Source organism: Catharus ustulatus, chromosome Z (genome assembly GCF_009819885.2).
Source record: "Catharus ustulatus isolate bCatUst1 chromosome Z, bCatUst1.pri.v2, whole genome shotgun sequence".
Taxonomy (NCBI): domain Eukaryota; kingdom Metazoa; phylum Chordata; class Aves; order Passeriformes; family Turdidae; genus Catharus; species Catharus ustulatus.
Genome location: NC_046262.2, coordinates 66360356 through 66385943, shown reverse-complemented (window position 1 = coordinate 66385943; position 25588 = coordinate 66360356). Strand labels below are relative to the sequence as shown.

The window sequence follows — 25588 nt, the reverse complement described above, 5'->3', positions numbered from 1 at the left end:
TCCTCAAACTCCATATGACAGTTATAGAAGCTGCTGCTCCACATTTGATCAGCTCAAATGCTTTTAGAACGAACAGTTCTCAGTTTGTTATCCTCCACATTTAACGGCCAAGACTTCAGTATTCCTTTGAAAAAAAACAAACCCAAAATTTACAGAAAAGTAAGACCTTATATCCAGCTGTTCACTTGCAATTCCATACAATTCTCTGCTGCAAAGTTTATTTATATCAAGTGTTCTACATGCAGCAGATGCCAAATGTGTCCTAAAGGTTTTTTAGGGATCATGTCTTTTACTCATCACAGTCAATGGATCCTCATCAATGTACCCTCACTTTTGCCGGCAGACCTAGTAGACAAAACATTCTAAAGCACTCTACACTTCACACAGCTGGACAGCAGAACCATGCTGGTAAGTTCCCTGGCCAAGTCAAAACATGAACAGCAGCAGTGAGCTCCATCTTTGTCTCAGGAAGCATTCTGTTTGTGTGTCCCTGCAATTCAGAAAGTGGTGTAGACAAGCCTGTAAGTACTAGAGCATTTCACAGTTGTAGGCCTTCCCCAGATGCTCAGAATAGGTTTTGGTGGCTGAAACAAAATGGTTTTTGCAAGAAACGAGAACTAATAGTAAATTCATAACTATTTTTCTTCCCCCAAATTAGTCAGGCTGAAAATGGAAACTTAGAGTAATTTCACAATTATAAGCCGCAGTGAGTATAAACCGCACTTCTGGGTGTCAGCAACTTTTTGTTCTTTGTCCATACATAAGCCGCACCTGATTATAAGCTGCACATTACAATACGGAGTGTGATGAAAGGTATCTATTCTATCACCATCTGTTGAGGGTGGGGGCAGTGATCCTTATCTCCACGGCAGATATTCTGCTAATGGGTCATCCATTGAAACCAGCTGGGGCATTGTTCTTTATCTTTTCACAACCCATCCTTCCTCCAGCGAGTCATTTTCTGCTAATGGCCATTGAGTCCCAATGGGTGACTGATAAAATTACTTCATCCCATTGGAAGTTGCTCCAGCCAGGGGGAAGAGCCCAACATTTCTCACCAAGATAAAAACAGAGGTTTTGGGACACTGAGGGAGTCCCTTTCTCCACTGGACTCCAGAGGAAAACCGGATTTCTCCACATCCCCACTGGATCTCCGGAGGGAAACTGCACCTTCTACAGGAGCACTGCTTCAACTGAATCACATCTGTCAGTGCAAGAGGACTGCAGCCACCATTCAATGGGACTGCTACCAACACCCTGCCTGACAGGGTATCAGGTTGTACTCTGACTTTGTCAGGGTTTGGGGCTTGTTTCTTTGTAGTACTGTATTTCTATTTTAATTTCCCTAGAAAAGAACTGTTATTCCTAATTCCCATGTCTTTGCCTGAAAGCCCTTGATTTCAAAATTATAATAATTTGGAGGGAAGGGGTTTACATTCTCCATTTCAAAGAGAGGTTCCTGCCTTTCTCAGCAGACACCTGTCCTCCAAACTAAAACAGCACTTTTCGTTCTTTGTCCCTATATAAGCCGCAGCTGATTATAAGCCGCACTTTGGGTTCGGACCAAAATTTTAGTCAAAATGGTGCGGCTTATAATCGTGAAATTACTGTAATCCTCTGAACAAAAGTAGTCAAAAATTACACTAATATCTGCATGTGAGACTGTGTTCTCAAGATTCTAAAGCAAAATGTTCTTCATTTATAGTTCTTGTAAATTCTATTTCTTCTCTTAAGGTTTGCAGAGAAGCACTAGAACGGCAAGTAATAAAAATGACCTGGCAAACACTGTGGTTAAAAAATTAAAAACCATGCTGAGTAGGAACACAGAAAAAACATTACTTCCTCCCTTAAAACTTAGCAGTTCTGCAGAGCTGACAAGGTAAAGGAAGTAATACTTTGCTATTTTTCTTTAAATATGTTGCTTATTATATTCCTACTTTTATACAGGTGTTTCTCAAAAAGGCTGCTTTTTTAACAGCTGCTTCCACACTGTGCACTAAAAAAATCTCTCATTCAACATTTGACAAATGAGAGGTAATTGATGCCTAAGATTTATTTTAATGTTTTCCTTTTAAATCATTAAAACCTGATAACAAATTCAAAATGTCTTTGCTAAAACTGTGCAGGACAACACAATGTAAAAACATGTAAGTGTAATTTAAATGGTCTAAAATTCAAAATGCTGCCTATGAAGCAAAATCCTAATTCAGAAATGTGAGAATATTTAGACACAATATTGTATTTAGAACTTAAGTATAGATTCGCAGGCAAGCAAAGTAAGTCAAATACCTTTAGCCTCCAATTATCTCCTACTTCTGTTTTGATTCTGTTCAGCCAATTTTCATCAAAGTAAGCTGGATCTCTGAAAGATAAAAAGTGTATTCATTAAAAACACGTAACAGAAATAGTGAGTACACATTAGTCATTAAGCTCCTATCTCAGCTTTAAGTTCATTTAAATGACTACTTCTTGTATCTGACACATTGCTGAGTACAGTAGTTCAGAATCCTGTTACTACTCACTTTTCTAAGATCTTGCGCCCTGTTGACAGCACTGCTTCATTTGTGTGCCATTAGCAGCTTATGCTTTTGAGGAAGAGTTTCTTTATTTTGAATGCATTTTGCCAATTTTCCCTCCATAAATCCTGCCTCTTAATTTCTCCTCTGGTGCTGCAGTAATATTTACTTGCATTTCTTAAAAGTGTTAAAAATTATTACTTTTCCACATATTATGGATCCCTACCATTGTACACTGCTTATAACTATTCAACTTCTAAAATAAAGGCCTGAATTGAACAACATATACGCTGCCTTGATACAGCAAGACGAGCTAGGAAGCATCACTGAAGTTTTTATGACTAAGAACACACTTAACTATTTCATCTACCAGTTCTTGAAATTCTCTTTTTACAGTAACCCTACACAATTTTTTTTGTTAACACCCTTCCTCAGAAACTTTTCTATCCTCTGCAATTTTGACAAGGCAATCAAGAAAAAAACCAGAGAACTCCTACTTATAGCAGAATGCACTTACAGTAAATTCACGAATACAAGCCACACTGAGTATAAGCCGCATCTCTGGGTGTTGGCAAATATTTCGGTTTTTGTCCATAGATAAGCCGCACCCGAATATAAGCCGCTCTGTCGTTCGCAGCGAGGACCCGCGTGCAATTAGTAACAGAACCGCGGCAGGGCGGGGTTTACTGGCTGAGCTAAGGCTGTGCAGGCTCGGCCCGCTAGGGGCCGCTGACGGGGCCAGGTGGCCCAGCCCGGTGCTGCCGCTCGGGGCCGGCCGCCGCTGCCACTGGGCTCGGTCACCCCGGGTCGGCGCTGCCCCGCGGTGGCAGGCAGGGACGGAGCTTCCCCCGCTCCTACGGCAGCGGCGGCGGGCGGGGACGGAGCTTTCCCGTGCCCGTGGCGCCGGCGACGGGCGCGGACAAAGCACCCTGCCTCCTCCCCGGGCCGCGGCAATGGCTGTGCGGGGCTCCCGTCGGCTCCCCGAGATGCGGCAATGGCAGCGCGCCCCCCCCGCCGTCCTCCCCGGGCCGCAGCAATGGCGGCGCGCACTTCCCCCCCACCCTGGGACGCGGCAATGGCAGTGCAGGGCCCCCGTCGGCTCCCCGGGCCGCGGCAATGGCGGCGCCCCCCCCCTCCTCCCCTGGGCTGCGGCAGAGGAGGGAAGAGGAGAGCTCTCCCGCCTCTCTCCCTGCCCCCCGTGCTGCCTGCAGGGAGCCAGGGCAACACGGTAACACTGTAACAATTGCGAAATGCCGGCTTTTACTGGCAGGTGCTTGGCTCGGCACTCTGGCTGGCACGTCTGGGGTTGTAAATGTCAGAAAATTATTCACATAGTAGCCGCCCCCGACTATTAGCCGCACTTCCGGGTTTCCACCAAAATTTTTGTCAAATTGCTGCGGCTTGTATTCGTGAAATTACTATATATTCCTTTTGACTTCTCCCTATTTTTCTCCATCTTCCACAAGCTGCTTCTTCAAGACACCTCCTGAGATTCTCTCTCCTACTGCCAAAGTTGAAAGATCTTCTAAAAGACTAACATTTTCTACTGCTCAGTTCAGACAAATTTTCCCTTTATCATATAGAGTTTTGAAAATGCTATAATCAGAATTAGGGAGAAAGAATGTATTACAGGTAACTGGTTTTAAAGGAGTAGGAAACATAAGGAAGGGCTCATATTTCATCCAATATATAAAGTTAATACAGTCAGAGTGGAAAAAAAACCACCACCTTTCTATTGCTAGCAAAATGTTCTTTAGAATTTTTGTTACAGTTTCAGGTGAAGTACTCTTATTTTCTGGATTACACTGCTGCATTTGCTAGTGGTTGCTATTAGATTTACCGCTGCACCTTCTACACATAGAAGAGTTCTAGACTGAGCTCTTTTTCTAAGGGCAAAATGCTACAAGATCTTTTGGCAAAACTTCAAGAAAATTCTGAATATGCCTGGAGATTCAAATAAAATCCATGTCATATATACTGTAAAACAGCAATTACATCAGTACTTTCATTAGAGCACAACTTTGCAGCCACACTTTGCACCTGATGCACAGTACATGCTGTATTCTATCTTCTCCACAGTGTCTTCACAATGCATCAAGGTCTGCAAGGTGTATAATACTACAATGCACAGCTATGGAGGAAGATCTCAAACAGCAATGTTTCTCGGCTGACACATTTTCATTGCTATTTTACACATTTTGTTACAGACTCTAGCAAAGATTACAGCATATTTCGTTTCCCTTGACATGGCATCCGCAAATATATATCTGGAAGAACAGCTTTAATTACTAGTTAAGTTGATGACTCCAAATTACTTCCATTCACAAACTGTACAGTTCTAGCATAGATGACAGAATCTTAAATTACGAAACAGAAAAAGCAATGTCTCATTCCAACTATCATCTGTTTTTGAAATACACGTTTTCAAATAGCTTTCAAATGGCCTCTCTGTCACAAGAATAAGTAAACCTACAAATGACATTGATTCAAGTATATATAAGATTTCTGACATATGAAGAAAGTTCACATTCAGCTTTTACATTAAATAAACAGATCTACTCACAAAAAGACTTCATTAGAAAGTCTTCATTTGCCTAATTTACACTTAATCACAACAAAATCATCTGGACACTAGTGAAAAGAATGACAGTTCAAATCCCATTTTAGGTGTGGGGTTCAAAAAACATGCTGCTGACTGTCAAATGAGTCTTCCGGGAATTGCCAACACACAAATAAGCTTGACTAACAACAGATTCACAATTATAAAGTATTTATGCAGCTGGGACAGAAAGCAGGTATAACCTGTGCTTCCCCATCAAAAAAAAACCCAACAGGACTTCCTTAAGAATTGTACCTTATAATTTTATGGGTTGCACTTGGCCACTAATATCTTCAGCTGCTTCAAGGCTGCAGTGCCGTGAATATATCAATCCTTGACATACCATTTTCATAGTAAATAATGGTTCTAAGAAACCAACATGGGCCAAGTATAAACACTACCTCACAAGAAAACTTATATTTGACTGGGTAGCTGATATTGCACATCCAGTTTTCAACAATAACGGCACCAATAAGGGCACCATCAGTAACAAGATTGCAGAGTTAGGTCCAACTCATTTCATTCTGGAAACCTGAAATTCAGCAGAAACTAAGCAGCTTTTCTCAGCTACTACTGTAATAAAGGTATTGCATGGACAAGCAACTGTTTCTTTCAGTCTTGATGAAAGTCACAGGTTACCTAAACCCTTATATATGTCATCAGACATACTTAAGGAAGGTTCCTGAGAAATAAATTTAAACTCAGTGTAGTAGTTCTCTTCCACAGATCCCATTTGTTTTTTTATTTGTATGTATACAAACCTCATGGATGTCCAGCAGCTGATAAGCAATCCAGTTGAAATCAATACCATGTAACAGTGGTCAAAATAGCACAAACAATTCTTTCTGGAAAACCTTCATACAGGTTATACAACAATTAATAGCACACTGCAAAAACACTTTTCCAGGAATACAATAAGCAGAAAATCAACCAGTTGGGTATCAACACAATCAAATCTACAATGATCATCCTTTCTTTAACCTAAATCACCTACCATTGTAATTTTATTTCTCTTCAAAAGTCTAATTAAAGTTCATTACTAATGCCAACAGCAATGCTCTCTCTATGTAACAAACTACTAGAAGTCAAACATGAAATAAAAACTTTTCCACAAGAATTTCTAATCATACTTTTAAAAAGGGCTTTCCAGATGTTAGGTCATTTACAGCCTTTGCTGCAAACAAATCTCTCTTCCCTGCATTTTTTGGGATCAGGATTAAAATTCAGAGTCCTTTAATCACCTTAGGCCATTTCATTTGGAAGCAACAGCATTATTCTTACAGTGTTTGAAAAAGCATCACGTAATCAAATACGAAAATGTGCAGTTAAGAAATGAGCAGTTATACTATCACAAAATTGACAGTTTAGTTGGAGCATCCTCATTACCACAAGAATGCATGAACTAAGAATTTTGAATTCAGTACATTTCTGAGCCTAGGTCCAAATTTACACAACCTCTAGGACTGGATAACTTTCACATTTAGAAAGGTATTTGTGCATCATTTGACTGCTGCCTACTATCTCAGTAGTACTGCAGATAAATGGGATTTTTCTTCAGAGCACAAGATACTTATGCTGTTGTTAATGCTCTATCACTTCATGTGATGTTTTCAGCAGCGCTCACTTATACCATCTCCACCTTATTTTGTATGCAAATTTTCCTTTATTTAAGCAATCATCTCTCTGCATCACAGATGCCAGGAAACAGAAATACTCTTCTGAAGAAAACCATCCCACAGAGCATGTAGTGTAACTCATGATTATTACTCATTTTAACAGCAGTACAGTAAGCTGCTTCAAAAAACGTGTAATATACAAAATCACGGCTTTTGTGTTTTGCATGTGTTAAAACATACACGCTGTGTTGCAGCGTATAATATAACAAATGAATAATTCATTGAGAGGGGTGTAATGCACAGATGACAAAAGAAAAAATATACCATTTCTTACATTTACTAAGGCCAGTACGACAGAGGAAGAATCAAAACAGCTGGTATTAAACAGTCTTTAGAATAGGATGAAAAGAAAATTTTAAAATGTAGTATAAAACAGGAAATTGTGTTATTCTAGGGATATCAGTGGACAGTGAAAACATAAGTAACATCAGTGTAAGCTACACAAAAAAAAAGGATGTGATTCAGAAGCAAGCTATGGCACTTCTACCAACACAAGCTACACAATTTTAGGCCAACAGTCTACTCATTAAAAATCTAAACATTTTCTTTTGCTTCTACTCTTTACTCCTGGAGTACATCAATACTGAATGCATCCTCACTATATCGTCACACCAATCCTAGTCAGAGGGAATAATGCTAGTCAGAAGGATCACCACATCTAATTAGAAACAATGAATCTTGCAGAAAAACACACAAAAGATAACCTAAAGCATAAGCTGAATTTCTTCCTCCAAAATAATACAGTTAGCACTAGAGAATTACATTCAATGGTACCTTAAGCTGAAATTCAAAGATAAAGTTTTAAAGCTATAATGGATGAAAATGTCCTTTCGAGATTAACCAACACCTGTTTCTCAACAGCTGAGACTGTAATCAAAACATTCATGCTTGGTTACATAGAACACATTTTTGCAATTTATTATCACACATTACACCAATAGTGAAAAGTTTCTGAAGGTGTCAGTAATTTTCTTTGTAACTTTTATTCTCACAGCTTCTTTCAGCAGTTTTGTTAAAGAAAATTCTGCTACATTTGCTGTGGTGTCTGGCACTTACCTACAAATGGGCTGCTACCGTGAGTGCAAAAAATATTGAGGATGATATTGAGGATTTTCATATTGACGTATGAAAAATAAAGAACCACAGAAGAAACCGTCAACCCTTTCCACTTGGCACACAGCCCAGTTGATTTTTATCAACTGATGAGCAAGCAATGTTCTTCCTCTTCTCTTTCCTCCTTTCTTTTACTGACAATAAATCCTACAGTTCTGTTTTGCGCAAATTTTATGTGTACCTAAAACAACTAACTCTCCAAGCTAGGGATCTCTCAAAACCCATTCCTCACGATGACCTACATCTCCTGTTCTCCTAAGTACCAGTGGACTCTTCCTACAAAGGTAGATGTAAGAAAGAAAAATAGAAAAAATAGAGTTCACTATTAAATCTTGGAGTTTTTTTGAAAAATGTTATAATCACCCCCCTATATCTGGAAATATATCCAGATCACTGGAACATCCCAATTCCTTTACATTTTCATCAATGGTCATCTTTACTGGATACATTAACCTGCTCTTTCAGCTATTTTTAAAATATAAATTAATTTATTATAGCAAAATCCTGATGCACACAAAGTTGCCAGAACTCTCCCTTCCCTATCTTTACCTAATTAACCTTCTCTTCCATTGTTACTAGGCTCAAAGAACACATACTTAAAAAGAGCCTTTAACAGGAAGCACCTATACTAAGAAACACCCAAATTTCAGGGAACACAAATTACAAAAATAGCCATTTATCCTTCTCAATAGAATAAGAGTAATGGCGTTTAAGCTGTGTCTGCAGTCAAAACAACACATTTTTCCTTTGAAGACTAACTTTATGAGAGATCTTCATGTCAAAGACAACTATTCAAATTTTCACTGCAAATGATATGTCTGCAGAGACCTGGTGCTTTCAGGCTTGCTCTTTGCTATTTAACATCACTACATGACTTTTCCAAATGACCTTAAGCATGCAGCTGTCTTCCTGCAAAAATTGCCTTCTACATGACTGTCTTCCTTGGGACAGAGTAGGAAGCCATGCTGCTAATATAAAAAGAAAAAAAACCTGCTCTAGACTTGCTTCCCATTATTGAACATGCCCTGACTCCCAGCAAAGTAGCCTTCCTGTTGTACCTCTTCAAAGGACCAAAAGAAGGATTTCACGGCCAGTGTTGAATTTGGTTTTGTTTTCAAGAAATAATATTTTAAATGGCTTTGTCAACATGCTCCTGATCAGTTTTCTAGTCAGCTATACAATTGCTGATCCATGTATTTGGCCTATATTAGAAACTCATGTCCAGGGAAAAAAAAATGTCTGGCTATTCTACAATCCTTGGTTTCTACTGCAAAAATCAATTGGACTAACCTTATCTTATACTACTTACCTTCTGTAAGAAAAATAAAATAGGAATATTTTCTCTTGAAGATTGTTCCATGTTATCATTCCTGTCGTACATTCCTATATCAGACCTCTGCTGCTCTTCAAAGATTATCTCAACAGGAATGCAGTCCAGATTTAGCAATACTGTTGCTAGATTTCAGCATGAGAATATGCCTATTCATTACATAAGTATGCAAAATGTTAAACCTGAAGCACACTATCATAAAGTAATATAGTTGAATACTAATTTTGGCATGCTTAAATTATTACATAGGATACAAAGAATTAAAAATTGTTTAGGTGATCTTTATGTACTTCAAAATCATGCTACAGATATGCAGTATTTGTACTGTATATTTATTTCAAAAGTATCAGTTCATCAGCTGAAAACAGTATATCAGAACCACATGCTAAAAAGTTAGGCTTTGGAATATTAAACTATATTAAGATTTCCCTTTTCCCCTTTATTATAGTAATTTCACGAATACAAGCCGCAGCAATTTGACAAAAATTTTGGTGGAAACCCGGAAGTGCGGCTAATAGTCGGGGGCGGCTAATATATTAATAATTTTCTGACATTTACAACCCCAGACGTGCCAGCCAGAGTGCCGAGTCAAGCACCGGTCAGTAAAAGCCAGCATTTCGCAATTGTTACAGTGTTACCGTGTTGCCCTGGCTCCCTGCAGGCAGCACGGGGGGCGGGGAGAGAGGCGGGAGAGCTCTCGTCTTTCCTCCTCTGCTGCAGCCCAGGGGAGGAGGAGGGGGGGGGGGGGGCGCCGCCATTGCCGCGGACCGGGGAGCCGACGGGGGGGGGGGCGCCGCCATTGCCGCGGCTCGGGGGGGCCGTGCCGCCATTGCCACGGCCCGGGGAGCCGACGTGGGGGGGGCGCCGCCATTGCCGCGGCTCCGGGAGCCGACGGGAGCCCCGCGCCGCCATTGCCGCGGCCCGGGGAGGGGGGGGGGAAGTGCGCGCTGCCATTGCCGCGTCTCGGGGAGCCGGTGGGAGCCCCGCGCCGCCATTGCCGCGGCCCGGGGAGGGGGCGGGGTGCTTTGTCCGCGCCCACCGCCGGCGCCAGGGGTGCGGGAAAGCTCCGTCCCCGCCCGCCGCCGCTGCCGTAGGAGCGGGGGAAGCTCCGTCCTGCCTGCCACCGCGGGGCAGCGCCGACCCGGGGTGACCGAGCCCAGGGGCAGCGGCGGCCGGCCCCGAGCGGCAGCACCGGGCTGGGCCACCTGGCTCCGTCAGCGGTCCCTAGCGGGCCGAGCCTGCACAGCCCGAGTTCAGCCAGTAAACCCCGCCCTCCCGCGGTTCTGTTACTAATTGCACACGGGTCCTCGCTGCGAACGACAGAGCGGCTTATATTCGGGTGCGGCTTATCTATGGACAAAAACCGAAATATTTGCCAACACCCAGAGATGCGGCTTATACTCAGTGCGGCTTGTATTCGTGAATTTACTGTACTCTTACTGTGAACTGGCTACTCCTTCTGTCACTAGGGGGAAAGCTTCTGCTCCTGACAATCTGAAGCTACAGAACAGACTCAGTGCCCTCATAGTAGTTACAGCCCTAGGAGCTCTGCCAAACAAATAATCTGTGTTCAGTAAACCTGAGCGACACAGCAGCACAAGAGGGGAGTGCTAAACATTAGCACAGGATGGAGGACCCTCATCTGACTGACATCATCCAAGAAGGGTTGTTGCTTGCTTGGGCTTTGAATTCCTGGCATTGTTAAAACACTGGTAAAGCTTGTCCAGGGCTCGCATTATTACTCCTCCTGCTCTTCCACCTGGGCACGAGCTGTACAGCTAGGGAAACCTGCAAAGTGCCAAGTGTGATTATGCAACTTTGGAAGCTACGGTCAAGGCCCAAGTGATGTTCTCCCCTGTTGCACCAGTTAGCGAGGAGGAAGCCTGAGCAGCATACAGATCCTGCAGGTCAACAACAGCTGTGATTTAGTGTTGACAACAAAGTTTTGGTTATGACAATCATTAAATACTTTTGAGAATAAGGACTGCTTGGAAGAGATGGGATCCACCAGACTGTGGTGGGCAGACACATCTTCACAAACAGGTTGGCCAAGGTGGTAAGAACAGTTCATACAAGTAACAACAGAAAAACAAACAATAGGTGACAAAGTAGTGGACTCTCTTGAAGAACTGGACCTGTTGAAGAACTAGGGGTAAGGAACTACATGAATAAAAGATACCTTGGAGCCAACAAACAAGTTTTGGATAAAGTGGAATCACCCCAAGCATATGCACATAAATATAGAAAGGTCTAAAGAAGAACACTCTGGGGAAAGCTTAATTCTTGGGAATCAGAAAGATTGGATGCATATGCGGAGTGCTTGTGCACTGATGCATGTAGCATGGAAAACAAATAGGAAAAAAGAGTTCTACATGTAGTTACAAGGTCACAGTCTCACTGGGATCATGAAGTTGTGGTAGGATGGCTCACATGTCAAGGCTGCTGCAACAAACACATACAGGCTCTTTAGGAAGAACAAGTGGAGAAGGCAGTGACAGAGACACCCCCTTCCTGCGACGGACCAGAGGGAATGCATGAACTCTGTCTGAGGATGGATACGAGCCAGCTTAGTCATTCTGATCAGAATTACTAAGAAGATTAACATGAGTGACACTGTTACAGATTTCTCCTATAGACTGCCTGATCAGGATGACATACATCTTCATAGAAGAACTGATGAAGCATGACAGGGCTAACTGGATAGCAAGGTGGGCTGAAAAATGGCTGAAATGCTAGGCTCAAAGGTTTCAGAAGCATGAAATCCAGCTGGAGGCCAGTTCACCAGCAGCATATCCAGAGGGTCAGTACTATGAAATGTCTTTAATAGAGACCTAGATGATGGGACAGAGGGCAAGTTTTCATATAATATAGAAATGGAAGCAGTGTTTGATACACCTGATAGTTGTGTTGCTATTTAGGAGAAATTCAACAAGCTGGAAAAACAAGCTGAGAGGAGCCTTACACATTTCAGAAAAGGTCAAAGATATATACTGGGGGCCAGCTGTTTGGAAAACAGCTTTGCAGACAAGTAACTAGGCAGAAACCAAGTGAAACACACTCCAGCAAAGTGTCCTTGCAGCAGAAAAGGCCAACCACGGTGTGGGCTATGTTGGGAAGATCGCTGCCAGCAGGCCAAGGGAGGTACTGCTCAGATCTGTTAAAACCAGATCTCAATTGCTGCATCCAGGACTCTCCAATAAGAGAGACACCTGGACATACATGGAAATTCAGCAAAGGGCTATTAAGATGATTGACAGACTGAAGTTTCTGTCAAATGAGGTAAGACTGAGTGAGCTGTGTTTGTTTAGCCTCAAGAAGAGAAGGCTCAGTAGGATCTTACCAATCCTGTGTATAAATAACCTAATGGTTCCTCCTTCTTTATACCTTTACATAATCTCAGTGGTGCCTGATGAACAGAAAAGGGGTAGTGCAAACAACTAAATTGGAAGTTCAATTCAGTTTATCATGGAAACTTTATCACATCTAGAGAAACCACTTCTAAACCTATTTGCTACAGTTTCAAACAACAATCAGGGCCAAATACCTTACTGATATCACTGATTTCAATTTTAAGTGTGAATCTAAGTTTAGTTTTAATTCAGCTTACTTTCCAATAAGTTCACACTTGAATAAACTCTTCTCTAAAACAAAACTTTTTTGCTTTTCATTTAAGATAGTTATCTGTAAACTACAGAGAAGAAATCATTAGTCATGTTCCAGTTTAAAGTACCATCTAAGTCACATCCTTAGGGAATACCAGCCACGGTAAAACACATGGAAATATATTTTAAAAGTATCCTAATTCATTAAGTAAACAATTTACTTACATTTTTTGAAGAACCTGGGCCATCACAACCCCACTCGTTAAATCTTCCACGGTCTGGCATGGTGCCTCTACATTAAATGTTTGGATCTGTGGGAGAAAGGAAGAAGTTATTCACACATATTAAGTGTACATGTTAGGTTTAAAAAGCTTTCTATTTAATAGCCATCAAAGAAATGAACAGAGCTCAGGATCCTCGTTTTCTCTATGAACTATTACAAAAAAAATAATACGTTCTCCAAAAGGCAAACTTTCTACTGCATTTTCTACTTTCTGAAAATCATCAGTGCATTCAAGTACTTCCACATATTCATGTGTATATACTTAAGTATACTCTTTCAATCAACGAAAGTAAGAAACTCAATTTTTGAAGGAACGCTGATCCCACAGAACGCTTATCAGCTCCCCACAAAGAGAAGATGAAATGTAGATTAATATATATATTCCAAACTTGATTATTTCCTACAATCACATGGAAGAGAAGAATACAATGCTGCTAAACCCTATGTCTATACACTACTAGAATTCTGAATATTTCATGCTGCTATATTAACACAATGACAGGCACCACAGTCCAAAGCAGAGCTCTTTTCTTCCTTGCTCTCTTGGCGAAAAGAATCAGCCCACTTCAGGACAATCTTTTCAACTTGTTTAAGTTATTTGATCATTTACCTTAAAGTAACATTGTTTTTAAACGACATGGATGAGACTGCAACAGTAATTTTGATAGTATTTTTTGCAGGGTATCTGCCTAGTGCTCTCTGCTACTATCCTCCTCCTAGGGAAAGCTCGGGCTTATTTGTAGAAAACCCTATTCATAAGTACAAGGATAAGACAGCCTACAAGAGCACTTGCAGCTTCAGAGTACAGAACTGTTAGATACATCGATCATTTTTTCTGAACATAATGTAAAACCATTCATGCTTTAGTGGCATTTGAAAGAGTAACAGTGGCTAGTCATTTCCCAATAAATACCCTTCATATGTGTGTATTACAATCAAAGACAACTCATATTTCAATGGGTAATTTTGAAGGTCTCTCTCTGAGAAGGCTCTCGAAAAGTCAACTGCACAGTAGCCAAATTCTTCTTAATACCTCTGGAATAGCTATAACCACGCTTGGTCATGCAAGGTACAACAAGTCATGTAAACACTCCAGCAATGCCATTTAACATTAATTTGGAGTACAGGCACCTAGGTGAATTTTCCTTATTTTCCTTTATTCTGGAGAAAAAAACTAATACTCAACTAGGAAAAAAAGAAAGCAATTACACCCACGAAGAGTCAAAAACTGAGCTCTCCGAGTATGTTTCCTGACCAAGTTCAACTGCGACCAGTCAATAGTAATGAATGATGCCCATGTCCCACAAGTAAATGAATAGATTACTGAATGGCATATAAAACAGACAGGAGTGACTTCTGCACTTCTGATTCAGATTTTCTTACAGCATGGTCTAGGTACTTAAAGACCCACAGCTGCTTCTCCAGAAAATCAAGAAACCATCAGAGATAGTCAGGACACCGGGTGAAAATCCAAGTGGGTGGTGAGGAAAAAAAAATACATGCATGAAAACACAATGTAACAGGATATAACACTGAATTGCTATTTTGCCAGAAAATTGAATTTACCAGCAGACTCTGATTTGTGGTAACACTGTTGAAGGAATACAGAGAGTCCCCAACTCAGCAACATATTAAACAAGAAATAATACTTTACAGCTACAACAAAAAGGGTTGCAATGGCATTATGGATGCTTATGCTTGAAGAAGTTCAAGATGCTAAAAAGATAAAAATTATCAAGTACAAGACAATGAAAACTTATCTCGTAATTTTGCATATTGTATGTTTAAACAATGAAAATCGAACTTACTTTTCTGCACAAGAGCCAAATAAAAAAAAAAAATCACTTAAGAACTACTACTGCTACAGTTTTTCAGAAGTACACAATGTTAAATGTTCTTTTCAAATAAGCAACATAATTAAGGTCTTCAGAGCGCAAACTAACCTGGGTATTTTAGATCTTGTAACTTGATACAGGAAATACTTCCTTGACTAAATAAAAGTGTATGTAGATAGTAGCATTACAGCAATGGTCAAAGAAAAATGACTAAGCCCATTTCCAAAACACAGAAAAACAAGATGCACATTCTCTGTTATTTTGTACATGATTTTATCAGCATACTTCCCCAAAACTTTACATAGAAAAAAGGTCAAAACTGTCATTAAGGTTCAGGTAGCCTCTCTGAACTCTTTCTTCCTCCCATAGATACACCTGCAAGATTGCCATTGAGGAACATGTTTTTCATAGTTAGACATGGAAGAACAGAAAGAAACACTTAAACTAACAATACTTACCTTACTTTTATCTTCATACACATCTAAATTTTATAATAAATGTCTTTGCTTTTATATTTCAATTGTGTCAAATTTATGCTGCAAAATATTTATACAAATCTTTAAAAATAAAGAACTATATATGCTTTTCATATCCTTCAGAAATTATCCTTCAGAGATAGGAAAGTAACAAATTTTCTTCAAAAAACCTTACACAAAATAGCTTTTTAAATTTACATCAAGGTTAAACTTCTATACCATTGCCAGTTCCACAATATGCTAAACTCCTCTAGGAAAGTAAGAGTTCATTTTACAGTAGGGAGAAAATTTTAAGCATGTGGCAAATGATAAGAACATTGCAAGACACAGAGTTCCAGCTACCGAGACAAAGAAGCAAATTTCTGCCTGTCTGCCCCTAAACAGCTATTCAGAAACAGCTGTTAAAACACTGCTTTTCCTGTGCATTGTGATGTATCTCCTTCTGGAAGACTTCTCTCCCTTCCTTCAGGAAGTGCTCCTCTGTTCCTAATTCCTGAGTGCCTGCAATGCAGTCCTCACTGCTGGCTTCACAACAGTGAAAATTAATTTGTGCTTGCTGTTATGATTATTGGGTTCTCTCCTCACTTCTTGAACCGCTGTATGGAGCCTCTACATCACATCTGTGGGCACATATGAATCTCATGAAGTTCAAGGCCAAGTGCTGCATCTGAGTTGGTCTGATCTGCTGCATCCCCCCAACACAGGCTGGGGGATGAACAGATCAAGACCAGCCCTGCCAAGGAGTAGGGTGCAGGTGGATGAGAGGCTGAACATTAGTCAGAAACATGCTTGGCCAGCAGGTTAAGGGAGGCGGTTTTCCCCCCTACTCCTCTCTCGTGAGACTCCACCACTCTTAGTACTCTGTCCAGCTCTAGGGTCCTTTGTACAATGAAGACATGGACATATTGGAGCAGGTCCTGAGTAGGGCCTTCTTCCTATGAAGAAAGGTTGGGACAGATGGGGCTGTTCAAAGAGTTTTTCTCCCGGAGAAGACAAGGCTTCAGGGAGACCTCACTGTGGCCCTTCAGTACTTAAAGGGAGGATGGACACACTTTTTAATAGGCCCTCTAGCAAAGACAAAAGCAGTAACCTTTTTAAATTGAAAAATCATATATTCAGACTAGATAAGGAAGAATTATTCTAGGATGAGGGTGGTGAAACACTGGAACAGAGAAGAGGTAGACCCCATCCCCAGTAAGGTTTGGCTAGGCTCTGCACAACCTGATTTAGCTGAAGATGTCCCCACACAAAGCCAAGGGGTTGGACTATTTGACATTTCAAGATCCCTGACAACACAAACTATTCTATGGTCCTATCACACAAGATTCTGGGGAAAAGAAAGGGAAAAACCCCAGCCACTTGGCTCTATCACTAGATCTAGTAGGCCTTCACACCTTCTATCAACTATCATGAAATGAAAGAAAAGGGTGCTTTCATTTTATTAAATATTAATCCAGACCTCTGATCCACATGGACATGAACAGCCAATTTTTATACAAACCTTAGAATAAGAATTAACAAGTGACTGTTACAATGCAAAGGAGGTTATCACTGGGGACTAAATAATTGCTTCACACCTTCACACCTTAGAAAATATGAGTTACAGTTCCTGATTACCTATATGACTAGAGAGGATTGGTAGTTGCTAGGGATAAGACACAAAAACATATTTAATGAAAAATACTTTTGATATGAAGGTCAGCGAACTGGACAAACATTCAATTGTCAAAGATACTAGGTGAAAACCAAGATAAAAATGTGATGGAAAATCCAGCGTCCCATGAAACTTGATGGGGAAAAAAAAGTAAAAAACAAAACAAAGCAAACCAACTCTACCTCAAAGACAAAAAAAATTCTCAATGACCTTTTCCATCTCTACACTAAAGGATAATGAAAGATTTGCTCTTTGCACAGTGATTATATATAGAGCTTCGTTTTTATTAATGATGCAGTTACATAATAAACCTCTTCAGTATTCTTTTGTAAAAACACCTGAAATTGTCACTAGTGGTTCTTACAGATAGAACACTGAGTGACTGGTTACCTTAAGCATAAACACAACAAGCAGTAACACCAGTTTCCAACTTATCCAAGCAAAACACTCCCCAGTCACTGCTGGAGGACAAACTGAGTATAGGCCCACAGATAATGACCAACCTGCTTGATTCTGTCAGGTTTCCCACACTCTTTCCCTCTCCTTACCACTATCATAATTATTAACAATTATTATTATTAGCATATTTAGTACTATGTTATATTCACTATTAGTACTATTCTATGTTTCTGTTATCTGTAGCCTATTATTATTATTAATTGTTTTGTTGTGATATTTTGTTTCAATTATTAAATTTTTCTTACGTAAATCTGCTAGGTTTACCTTTTCTTTCCCACTCTTCTTCTCACTGGCAGGGGAATTAGGGAGGAATGAGTGAGCAGTTGTGTGATCCTTAATTCCCAGCAAAGGTGATCCTTAATTCCCATGACAACACGACTTTAGAATTATTTATCCACCATTTTCCTGTATTTTTAGAACTGACTATACAAGCTTACAGCTGGTTGCTATGCAGAGCCAAGAGCAATGCCATGCCACTATAGAAGAAACAAATCAGAGAGACAAGACAGGGAGAAGTGGCTGTGAAAGGAGACAAGAAAGGAACCAGCCGCACAGGGTTGGATGCAAAGAGCACACTGGCAGAGAAGAATAAAGTGGGTTGGATACTTTTGTCCTTGTACATTAATCCTGTATTACCTACAAGATCTGCAAGAATCTCATTAAAACAACATTTACTCAGCTTCAATGCCTGGAGGAATCCAGAATATCAACTCTTTTAACAACAATGAGATAATTAAGTGATAACATGCAGTAGTTCTTCCTCAGATGTAAAATTCTTGTATTGAGAAAGTCCTTTCAAATTAAAAGTGGATTCCCATCCTAAAAGCAGATCTTTTCCTTTTAGCTAACCTTAAGACCCCTTTGCCCATTTTTCTCCTCATGACTGCTGCTGCTATCTTCTGCTTACACAGTCATGGCATAAGCTATTTTTTCATGCTTTTCAAGACAACAACAGACTGCATGAAACAAATGGGGAAACAGATTCTCTAACAAGCAGCAGCTTTATTCCAAGATTTAAATTTGTGAATGTTTCCAACGATTTTTAGGTTATCAGACTTTCATTACTACAATCTCAAAAGTTAGTTTGCAATCCAGCTGTAATGTTAGCTACTCAATTAGCTCAACAATGAAATGACAAGGTTTCTACATTTCAGTCAGGATGGAAATTCTTCTGAGGAAGGACACAAATATTAATTTTTTATTAATTTGCTTCTCATTTTATGTATATTGTGTTTAACCCCAAATTGCTGAATAGGTCAAAGCCATGAAATATCTCAATCAAAATATTTTATTCAAAGTGACGTTTTTTTAGATATTAAATATTTCCTTTGCAGAAACACATGCGGAAAGCAGAAGACACACCCTGACTAAAGCTTACTTACTAAATGACTTCAGAGATGAGAGCACAAACGAGTTACTGCACTGTCTTGGCAATGTCACTAAATTGCTGCCATCTAATATGTTCCAGTATGACAAACTATTAAGATAAAACAGCGTCTCAAGTCTGAATGGTTTTTGGTTTGACCATTTCAAAAACACTAATGAGAGGACAAGTTAACCTACCAATTCCTGTGGTGAAAATGAATGTACTCCTATTTTCAGTTAAAAGCCAGATGAGCCAACTGAAGAAAAGAAATTCCAAACAGCATTTGTAATGAAGATAAAATGAAGACACACAATACATAATAGGAAGACCTAAAACAGCACCATAACCCAACAGTTCTTTCCAAGCCTTCATCTATCTCATCATGTTTTATTTAAAAGTAGTATATATCAGTCAATGCTTTCTCTTTTCAAAATACAAGATAATAATACAGTGCAAAATTGCCAAACATTGAATCAATGCACCTATACTTATAGGATACTTACATTCACACTGCTCAAGTACCAATGAATTTTAGAAAGCTTCAAAAGTGCCTTTTAAGACTAGAAGTATCTTCGCATGGGAAAAAAATCCAATCCAAAACACAAATGGTAGGATTTCCAGGAACCTCTGCTAATCAGAGAGCAAAAAAAAAATCCATCTCTATCGCCCAGAAGAAACAAAATAACAAAATAACACACTCATAATGATATTAAACACATATTAAACACAGAAGTAGGATATCTTCTACCTTCAGCACGCTGACTCACAGAAGCCTAGATGGTAATCCAGCCCATAGAATTGAGATACATGAGTTTCACCAAAGAAGGATAAAATGAAACTTCTCTGTAAAAGTGGGTGTTTGATACAAAGAGCAGAAGAGTGCACAGTGAACAAAAAAATGAAATTAGTTTTATTCTGAATGAAGATGGCTAAGCTACTAGAAACCTGAACAACATCAGGCAGATGTGCCCAAATGGACCAATACTAAAATAAAGAACAGGCAGCAAGATATAGCATTTATATGAGGGCACAGGGCCAAGTAAAGTCAATTAGTTTCTTGACTACTGGCTAGCTAGAGAAACTTTCCAAATGCATATATATTTCTAATATTACTTAAACAACAAAACACCCCGAAACAAAACAAAAAAACCACCCAAACAAATCAACCAAACAAAAAACAAGCAGAACAAAAATAAACAACATGTAAACAATAGATGATAGCTTTCCTCTTGCAAAATACAGAAGAATAACAATTATTTAAAGCCTGTACTTCCAACCTTTGTAGCTGTAATAGAGAAACAGTCTCTATCGACAGGTAAAATAAAGAGCTCTCTTCCCCAAAAGCACAAGAATACAAGAACACTAAGTTCTACCGAAATATCATCTGCACAAACTTTCTGATCAGTGTGGAAACACAGGCTGTCACAGGATCACGTGAGTAAGAAAGATTTAGCAGCTAAAAGATAGAATTAAGAGATAGTTGGCATTAAGTTTTTCACCAGGTTAAGAAATTTCAGACCTAACAGATTCTAGAACTGGTAACAGATATACAGCACACCACTAAAATTAGGGTATCTTGCAGTTCAAGTCTTCTTCTTTACTTTATTTATATTTCAACAATTACCTGAACGTCACTGAATTCTGTGCAGAATAAGATTTTTCAGAGGTTGACCAAATTCCATGATTCCTTTAAAAAAAGGCAGTAGCCACCATAGCCATCTTTTGACATTGTCCGTAAAATAAAATCATTAACCCTGCCAAGAGTGATCAAGTCATGCTGGGCTTTTATTCCTAGCCACAAAAAGGACAGTAGAATTAATAAAATCAAAAACAAACACACACACAAAAAAAAAACACCCACACAAAAATAAATCAAGAAACAAAAAAATCCCACACATAAATTCTGTTGCAGTTAATCACACACTTACTTCTACTTATTCCTACACTGAAGTGAAACTATGGATACTTTGCTGCCATGGCAAACAAGTTCCCCCAAAGATTTACCTTATGTAATCCTGAAATGTAGAAAAGTTGTAATTAATTTAATACTTTGCAACACAGCAGTGAATATATTAGAGATGCTCATTTCCCTGATCTGTTGTCCCACAAAACATAAATCAGGTGGGGCTAAATATGCATTACTTGTTTTAGTATCCTAGCTTAGCTACCTTGAGAGACTTAGCTTCAAATGAGAGGTCCACAAAGGGTACAAAGCACTACACTTCCAGCATGACACACTTTTGCAAAGACGCTTGCAGCTAAATGGCATGAAAGAACTGTAGGAAATTCCACGGCTAAGGCACATTATCATCAGATTTACAATGCATCTTCTTGTGCAATACCTGCTCCACTACCTGCCCCACTTCAAAAACATTTCCTGTGTGCCTGCTTTGAAATGCTCCCATCCCTTTTTGGCCCCAGCTAGTCCACTGAAACACAACTCCATCTTTGTATCCATTCAGAAGCTTCTGCCTGCCACAGGCAGGAGTAGAGTGCTGGCTGGACTCCCCCACCCTTAACCTTAGGGAGCTTCACCGAAACCCTTCTTCTTTCGATGCTGCCTCTTTGTTCTCTGCCCTGAATGAGCAGTACTAAGGAACTTACAGGAGTGAATGATTTAAGTCACGTATGGCAAAGGCAGACAGAAAAACAATACAAGCATACTCCGCAGGGCAGTAAATCACTACCAGTGGTTAAGGGAAAGAGTTAATTTCTCTCCCTTTCCTGTACGGCAGGACCTGCCAGGCTGTTGTCGACAAAAGCCACGAGGACACTGCTACTCTCTTCCCCTCACTTCCAACCATGCATTTCTGCTGTAACCTTGTGCTAGTGTTAGCTGCCATGCGGCAAACAACCTCACTGTTGTCCAGGGTTTTTTAAAATTAATCACTAGGACTTGCAAATTAAATTGATTAAACAACCCTAGATTTAGGTTCTGAAGTTGGGGCACTTAAAAAACCGAATTTAGGCACAGACCTTTCTAAACTACCATACTAAAGAGTCAGCCAAGAAAGGAGAGAGTAGCATGTACAATTGTGTAGCAGGAGAGAGAGGAGAGGCCCAAAGCTCAACTTCAATGTCTGCAATTGTTGTAAAGAAGTCAAGCACACTGCAGCAAAGATTTCTAATGGTCCAGGAAGAACAGAATGACAGAATATTATCTCAAAGTTTACAAGTCCCAAAATGTCACAATTAAGATAGACAGTTGTGCAAAATTCACAGTTTGACTTCATCTCTTTGAAACATCTGTGTTTAAGTATTTCAGAGAATACAGAAACAGGTTTCTCTCCACACCTCCCACTTTGAGATTAACAAGCTAACAGAAACGTTGTTTCCTTTACACTCTCTAAGGTTCACAGTTCCTGGCAGCCAAGTCTGTTTCTTCTCCCAGCAACATCTCTCAACCCCCCACCAAAAAATGAGGGGGCAGAATTGGGAGCTGAAATTGAGCACACACTAAATTATATTGAAATGTTTTGGGTTTGTTTTTTTTTCTTCAGAGAACTACTGTGAATGTTTACTGTACAGAACAGCATTTCAGGAAGGAAAAAAAATAGAAAAAAGCTGAATTTGGGACAAGGCCCCTAAAAATGAAAATCTAACAGTGTCAAAACACATGCTTGATGAATAATGCCTGCAACTCCATTTTGTGTTCAGTCTTTCTTTCTCAGATTGACTTGAAGGATGGGGAGGATGGCAAGGAATATATAAAACCATACCCCATTACCTTTAATTATAGTACTCCTATGTTAGCCTATCACTTGCTCTTCAATATAATCTTGAAGAGAAGGTCCTGTTTCTCCTGCTTGACCTCTCGGTAATATGTTAAAAAAATCCCTATTACTCAATAGTAGTGCTAGACACTCCAGCTCCTCCAAACATGGTCAGTGTTACACAGAATACCACAGTCACATACTACTATCCCTTTAAAAGCTGGAGTAACAGATTGTTTACTATCTTAGTGAGAGATCATAAAATATAAAAAAAGGTTGCTCAGCCTACTGGTCTTTCATATGAGTTACAAGGGCTGTGATCTGCCAGGTTTCTAAGCCATATTCCATGAATGCTGACAAGCTCAAGTTTTTTTGCCCTCTGAACAGCAACACATTGTATTCAAACAGAACAGTTTTCTTGATTCACTGTCATCATCAGCACAATCAGTCACTCCTGAAATACGCTTTTTTCAAGAGGTAAGACATGCTTATGCAATTACATTATCAGAAGAAAATGAAACTCTACAACTTTGTGGTCAGTGGCCAAGGAGTGGAAGAAGGAACAATTTGAACAGGCATAGCAAGATGCCTACAATCTTGGCATCTACAAGAAACCAGAAGAGTACTTAAAAATGCAAACGCACAAGGATCGAGAACAGCGTAATCTAAAAAGAATATAACTGGACAGCAGGAAAAAACAGCCTCCCTAGTAAATTCCCTCAGTAATTTCTCTTAAAGTGCCCATCAAGCATTTGCAAGCAGTGTTTTTGAGGAATCCATTTCAGTAATTGGTCACATGGTCTCTATACTTCATACTACCACAGATAAATCCTTAGAGTTGGGGACAAGCCACGACATGGAAAACAGAGATACACTGTGCTGAGAAGATTTTTCAGCCAAAATGGGGGAAAATACAAAGGACTCATATCACATAAATTACCAAAGTGCTTATAAAATGGAGGATATTGAAACAGGAACCTTGCAGTGTTTAGAAAGTTCACACATCACAAAAAATTTTAACAGAAACTTTATTTGGCCTTGAGGGTTGGAAAAGAAAGAAAGCAGGCGAGATGCAGCTTGGTGGAGGCAGCACATCTTAAAGTAAGATATATTTATCATAATGAAAGAAAGTTCATGACATCTCCACATCAACTTATTACTTACAACCACTTAGCAGCAACCTCTTTGAGGAATCCTCCTGTTTACATATCAATGCTAAGCAATCTTTTCAGTATCATATCTTAGCTATATACTAGAAAAGAAAACTTCTCAGGTTACGCAGCAAAAGCCTGTAGCCATCACAATGATTTCAGACACATTAAAGTGTAGCTGGCACAGCAAGTTTGACAGCTCTCCAAATTTTATGACATGCCTCAGCTATGTATCTAAGTTGAGAGCGCTCCTGACACTACACACACACAAACAACCCAAACTGAACACCAAAAACACGTGTGCTCTTATGTGAGCCAGTCTTAACTTTTCAAGAGAAGCTGTTGTCAATCTCTGTTAGATACGCTGAAACAACTTTAGTATTATTGCAGGTTTACCTCACAGTCACTTTTTTCTAAACTGCCTTGGCTGAACTGCATCTTGGATAACAATCCCACAGTTTGTAGGATAGTCTCAGAGGAGGTTTGTGGGAGATTTTTGGTAGAGCAATAGTTCTACAATTACACTAGGCTGCAAATACTGCTAAAGTGCAAATATCAATTTTTAGAGGCCAGTACATGGCCTCCAGTCCCTTGCTCAGTTTTGCTCAAGTTGCCACTGCCATGGCTGTCTCAAAATAACATCATGATCACCTGCTAAAGTGGTAGAAAGTTAAAGCTCACTCAGCTGTTTAAAATCCTGAACAAAAATTATTTAGGAAGCCACGTGATGACCCTGTCAGAGAAGGGAAAAACAAACAAGAATTACCACCTGAGCTAAAGCCTAACAACAGAAATGGGCATTAGCAAATATTAAAAAATAAACCAAAACATATTCAGAGGTAAGCAGCTTGCTCCAGCTTAAACACAACAGAAGATAAATCACAGCCATGAAAGGTAAAAAGCCTAAGTGATATTCTCCTTAATTAAAATCATGAGTTGGCATAGGGAGGAGCACTTTCTTCTCACCCTATATGCATCTGAACAAACATTCAGATTAGATGAAACAGGTTCTCAGACTTGCAGAAAGCCTTATCTATTCAAAACACAGACAAACCAGTTTAAGTACTTCTGTATGAATGTTAAGCAAGCAACCTGGGAAGCTAAACCAGTTCTAAAGAGCAGCCAGCTTCTCTACCATAATGGGAAATGACTGACCTTCTCATATGCACATAAACTGTTATTAAGAGAGCTCTACCCTCCTATCTAAAATGAACGGTTTCCCAAGAATCATTATGGGACTTGAGAGAAAGCCAAGCAACAAAAGCATCTTCTTTACACACACAGTTCCACTGAGAAACAAAAAACTTCACTGCCTCTTGTCTTGGGTTACAAACACCTCTTCTGCGAGTTTCATGCATCCTGGAATAAAGTAATGTCACCTTTCTCCTCTTATTTTAACTGAGTCTGTTTCAAAGCCACATTTCCACATATATGATGAAACCGTAAAAATAACCCAAAACTTCATACATTTGTCTCAGAATCAAACTGACCTATCTGAATGTTGTTTAAGATGATTTACTACTTCTGCTAACCAGAAGAAATGCAGCTAGTCTCCTCATCAGGTCAGCATCTGGAAAGTGTAAAGGGACCTGTATGGTCCATTATTACAGACAGGACCAGGTTCCATTGGACTGCAGATTGTAAAAACCAAGCCTCTCATTCTGCTTTTCTTCCTCATACTGGAACTTTTTAATTTCTCCACACGCGAAAGAGACAGCATGGAAAGCCAAAAGCAAGACAAGAGGCCAAAACTTGGCAATAACAAAGATGGAAAAGTTGGCAGGAATGTGAAGGAAAGAGAAACTAGGTGACTTA

At 39.7% G+C, this 25588-nt stretch overlaps 1 protein-coding gene across 4 annotated transcripts in view; it reads right to left on the bottom strand.

Moving 5' to 3' along the window:
- HOOK3 (hook microtubule tethering protein 3) overlaps positions 1-25588 on the bottom strand; it is an 86835-nt gene that overhangs the window by 59941 nt on the left and 1306 nt on the right. For all 4 annotated transcript variants that reach the window (XM_033084700.1, XM_033084701.1, XM_033084702.1 and 1 more), the window contains exons 2-3: positions 13062-13147; positions 2290-2362 (exon numbers count right to left, since the gene is read on the bottom strand). In XM_033084700.1, the coding sequence (XP_032940591.1) occupies positions 2290-2362; positions 13062-13147 (159 nt within the window). The remainder of the gene's footprint in view (positions 1-2289; positions 2363-13061; positions 13148-25588) is intronic.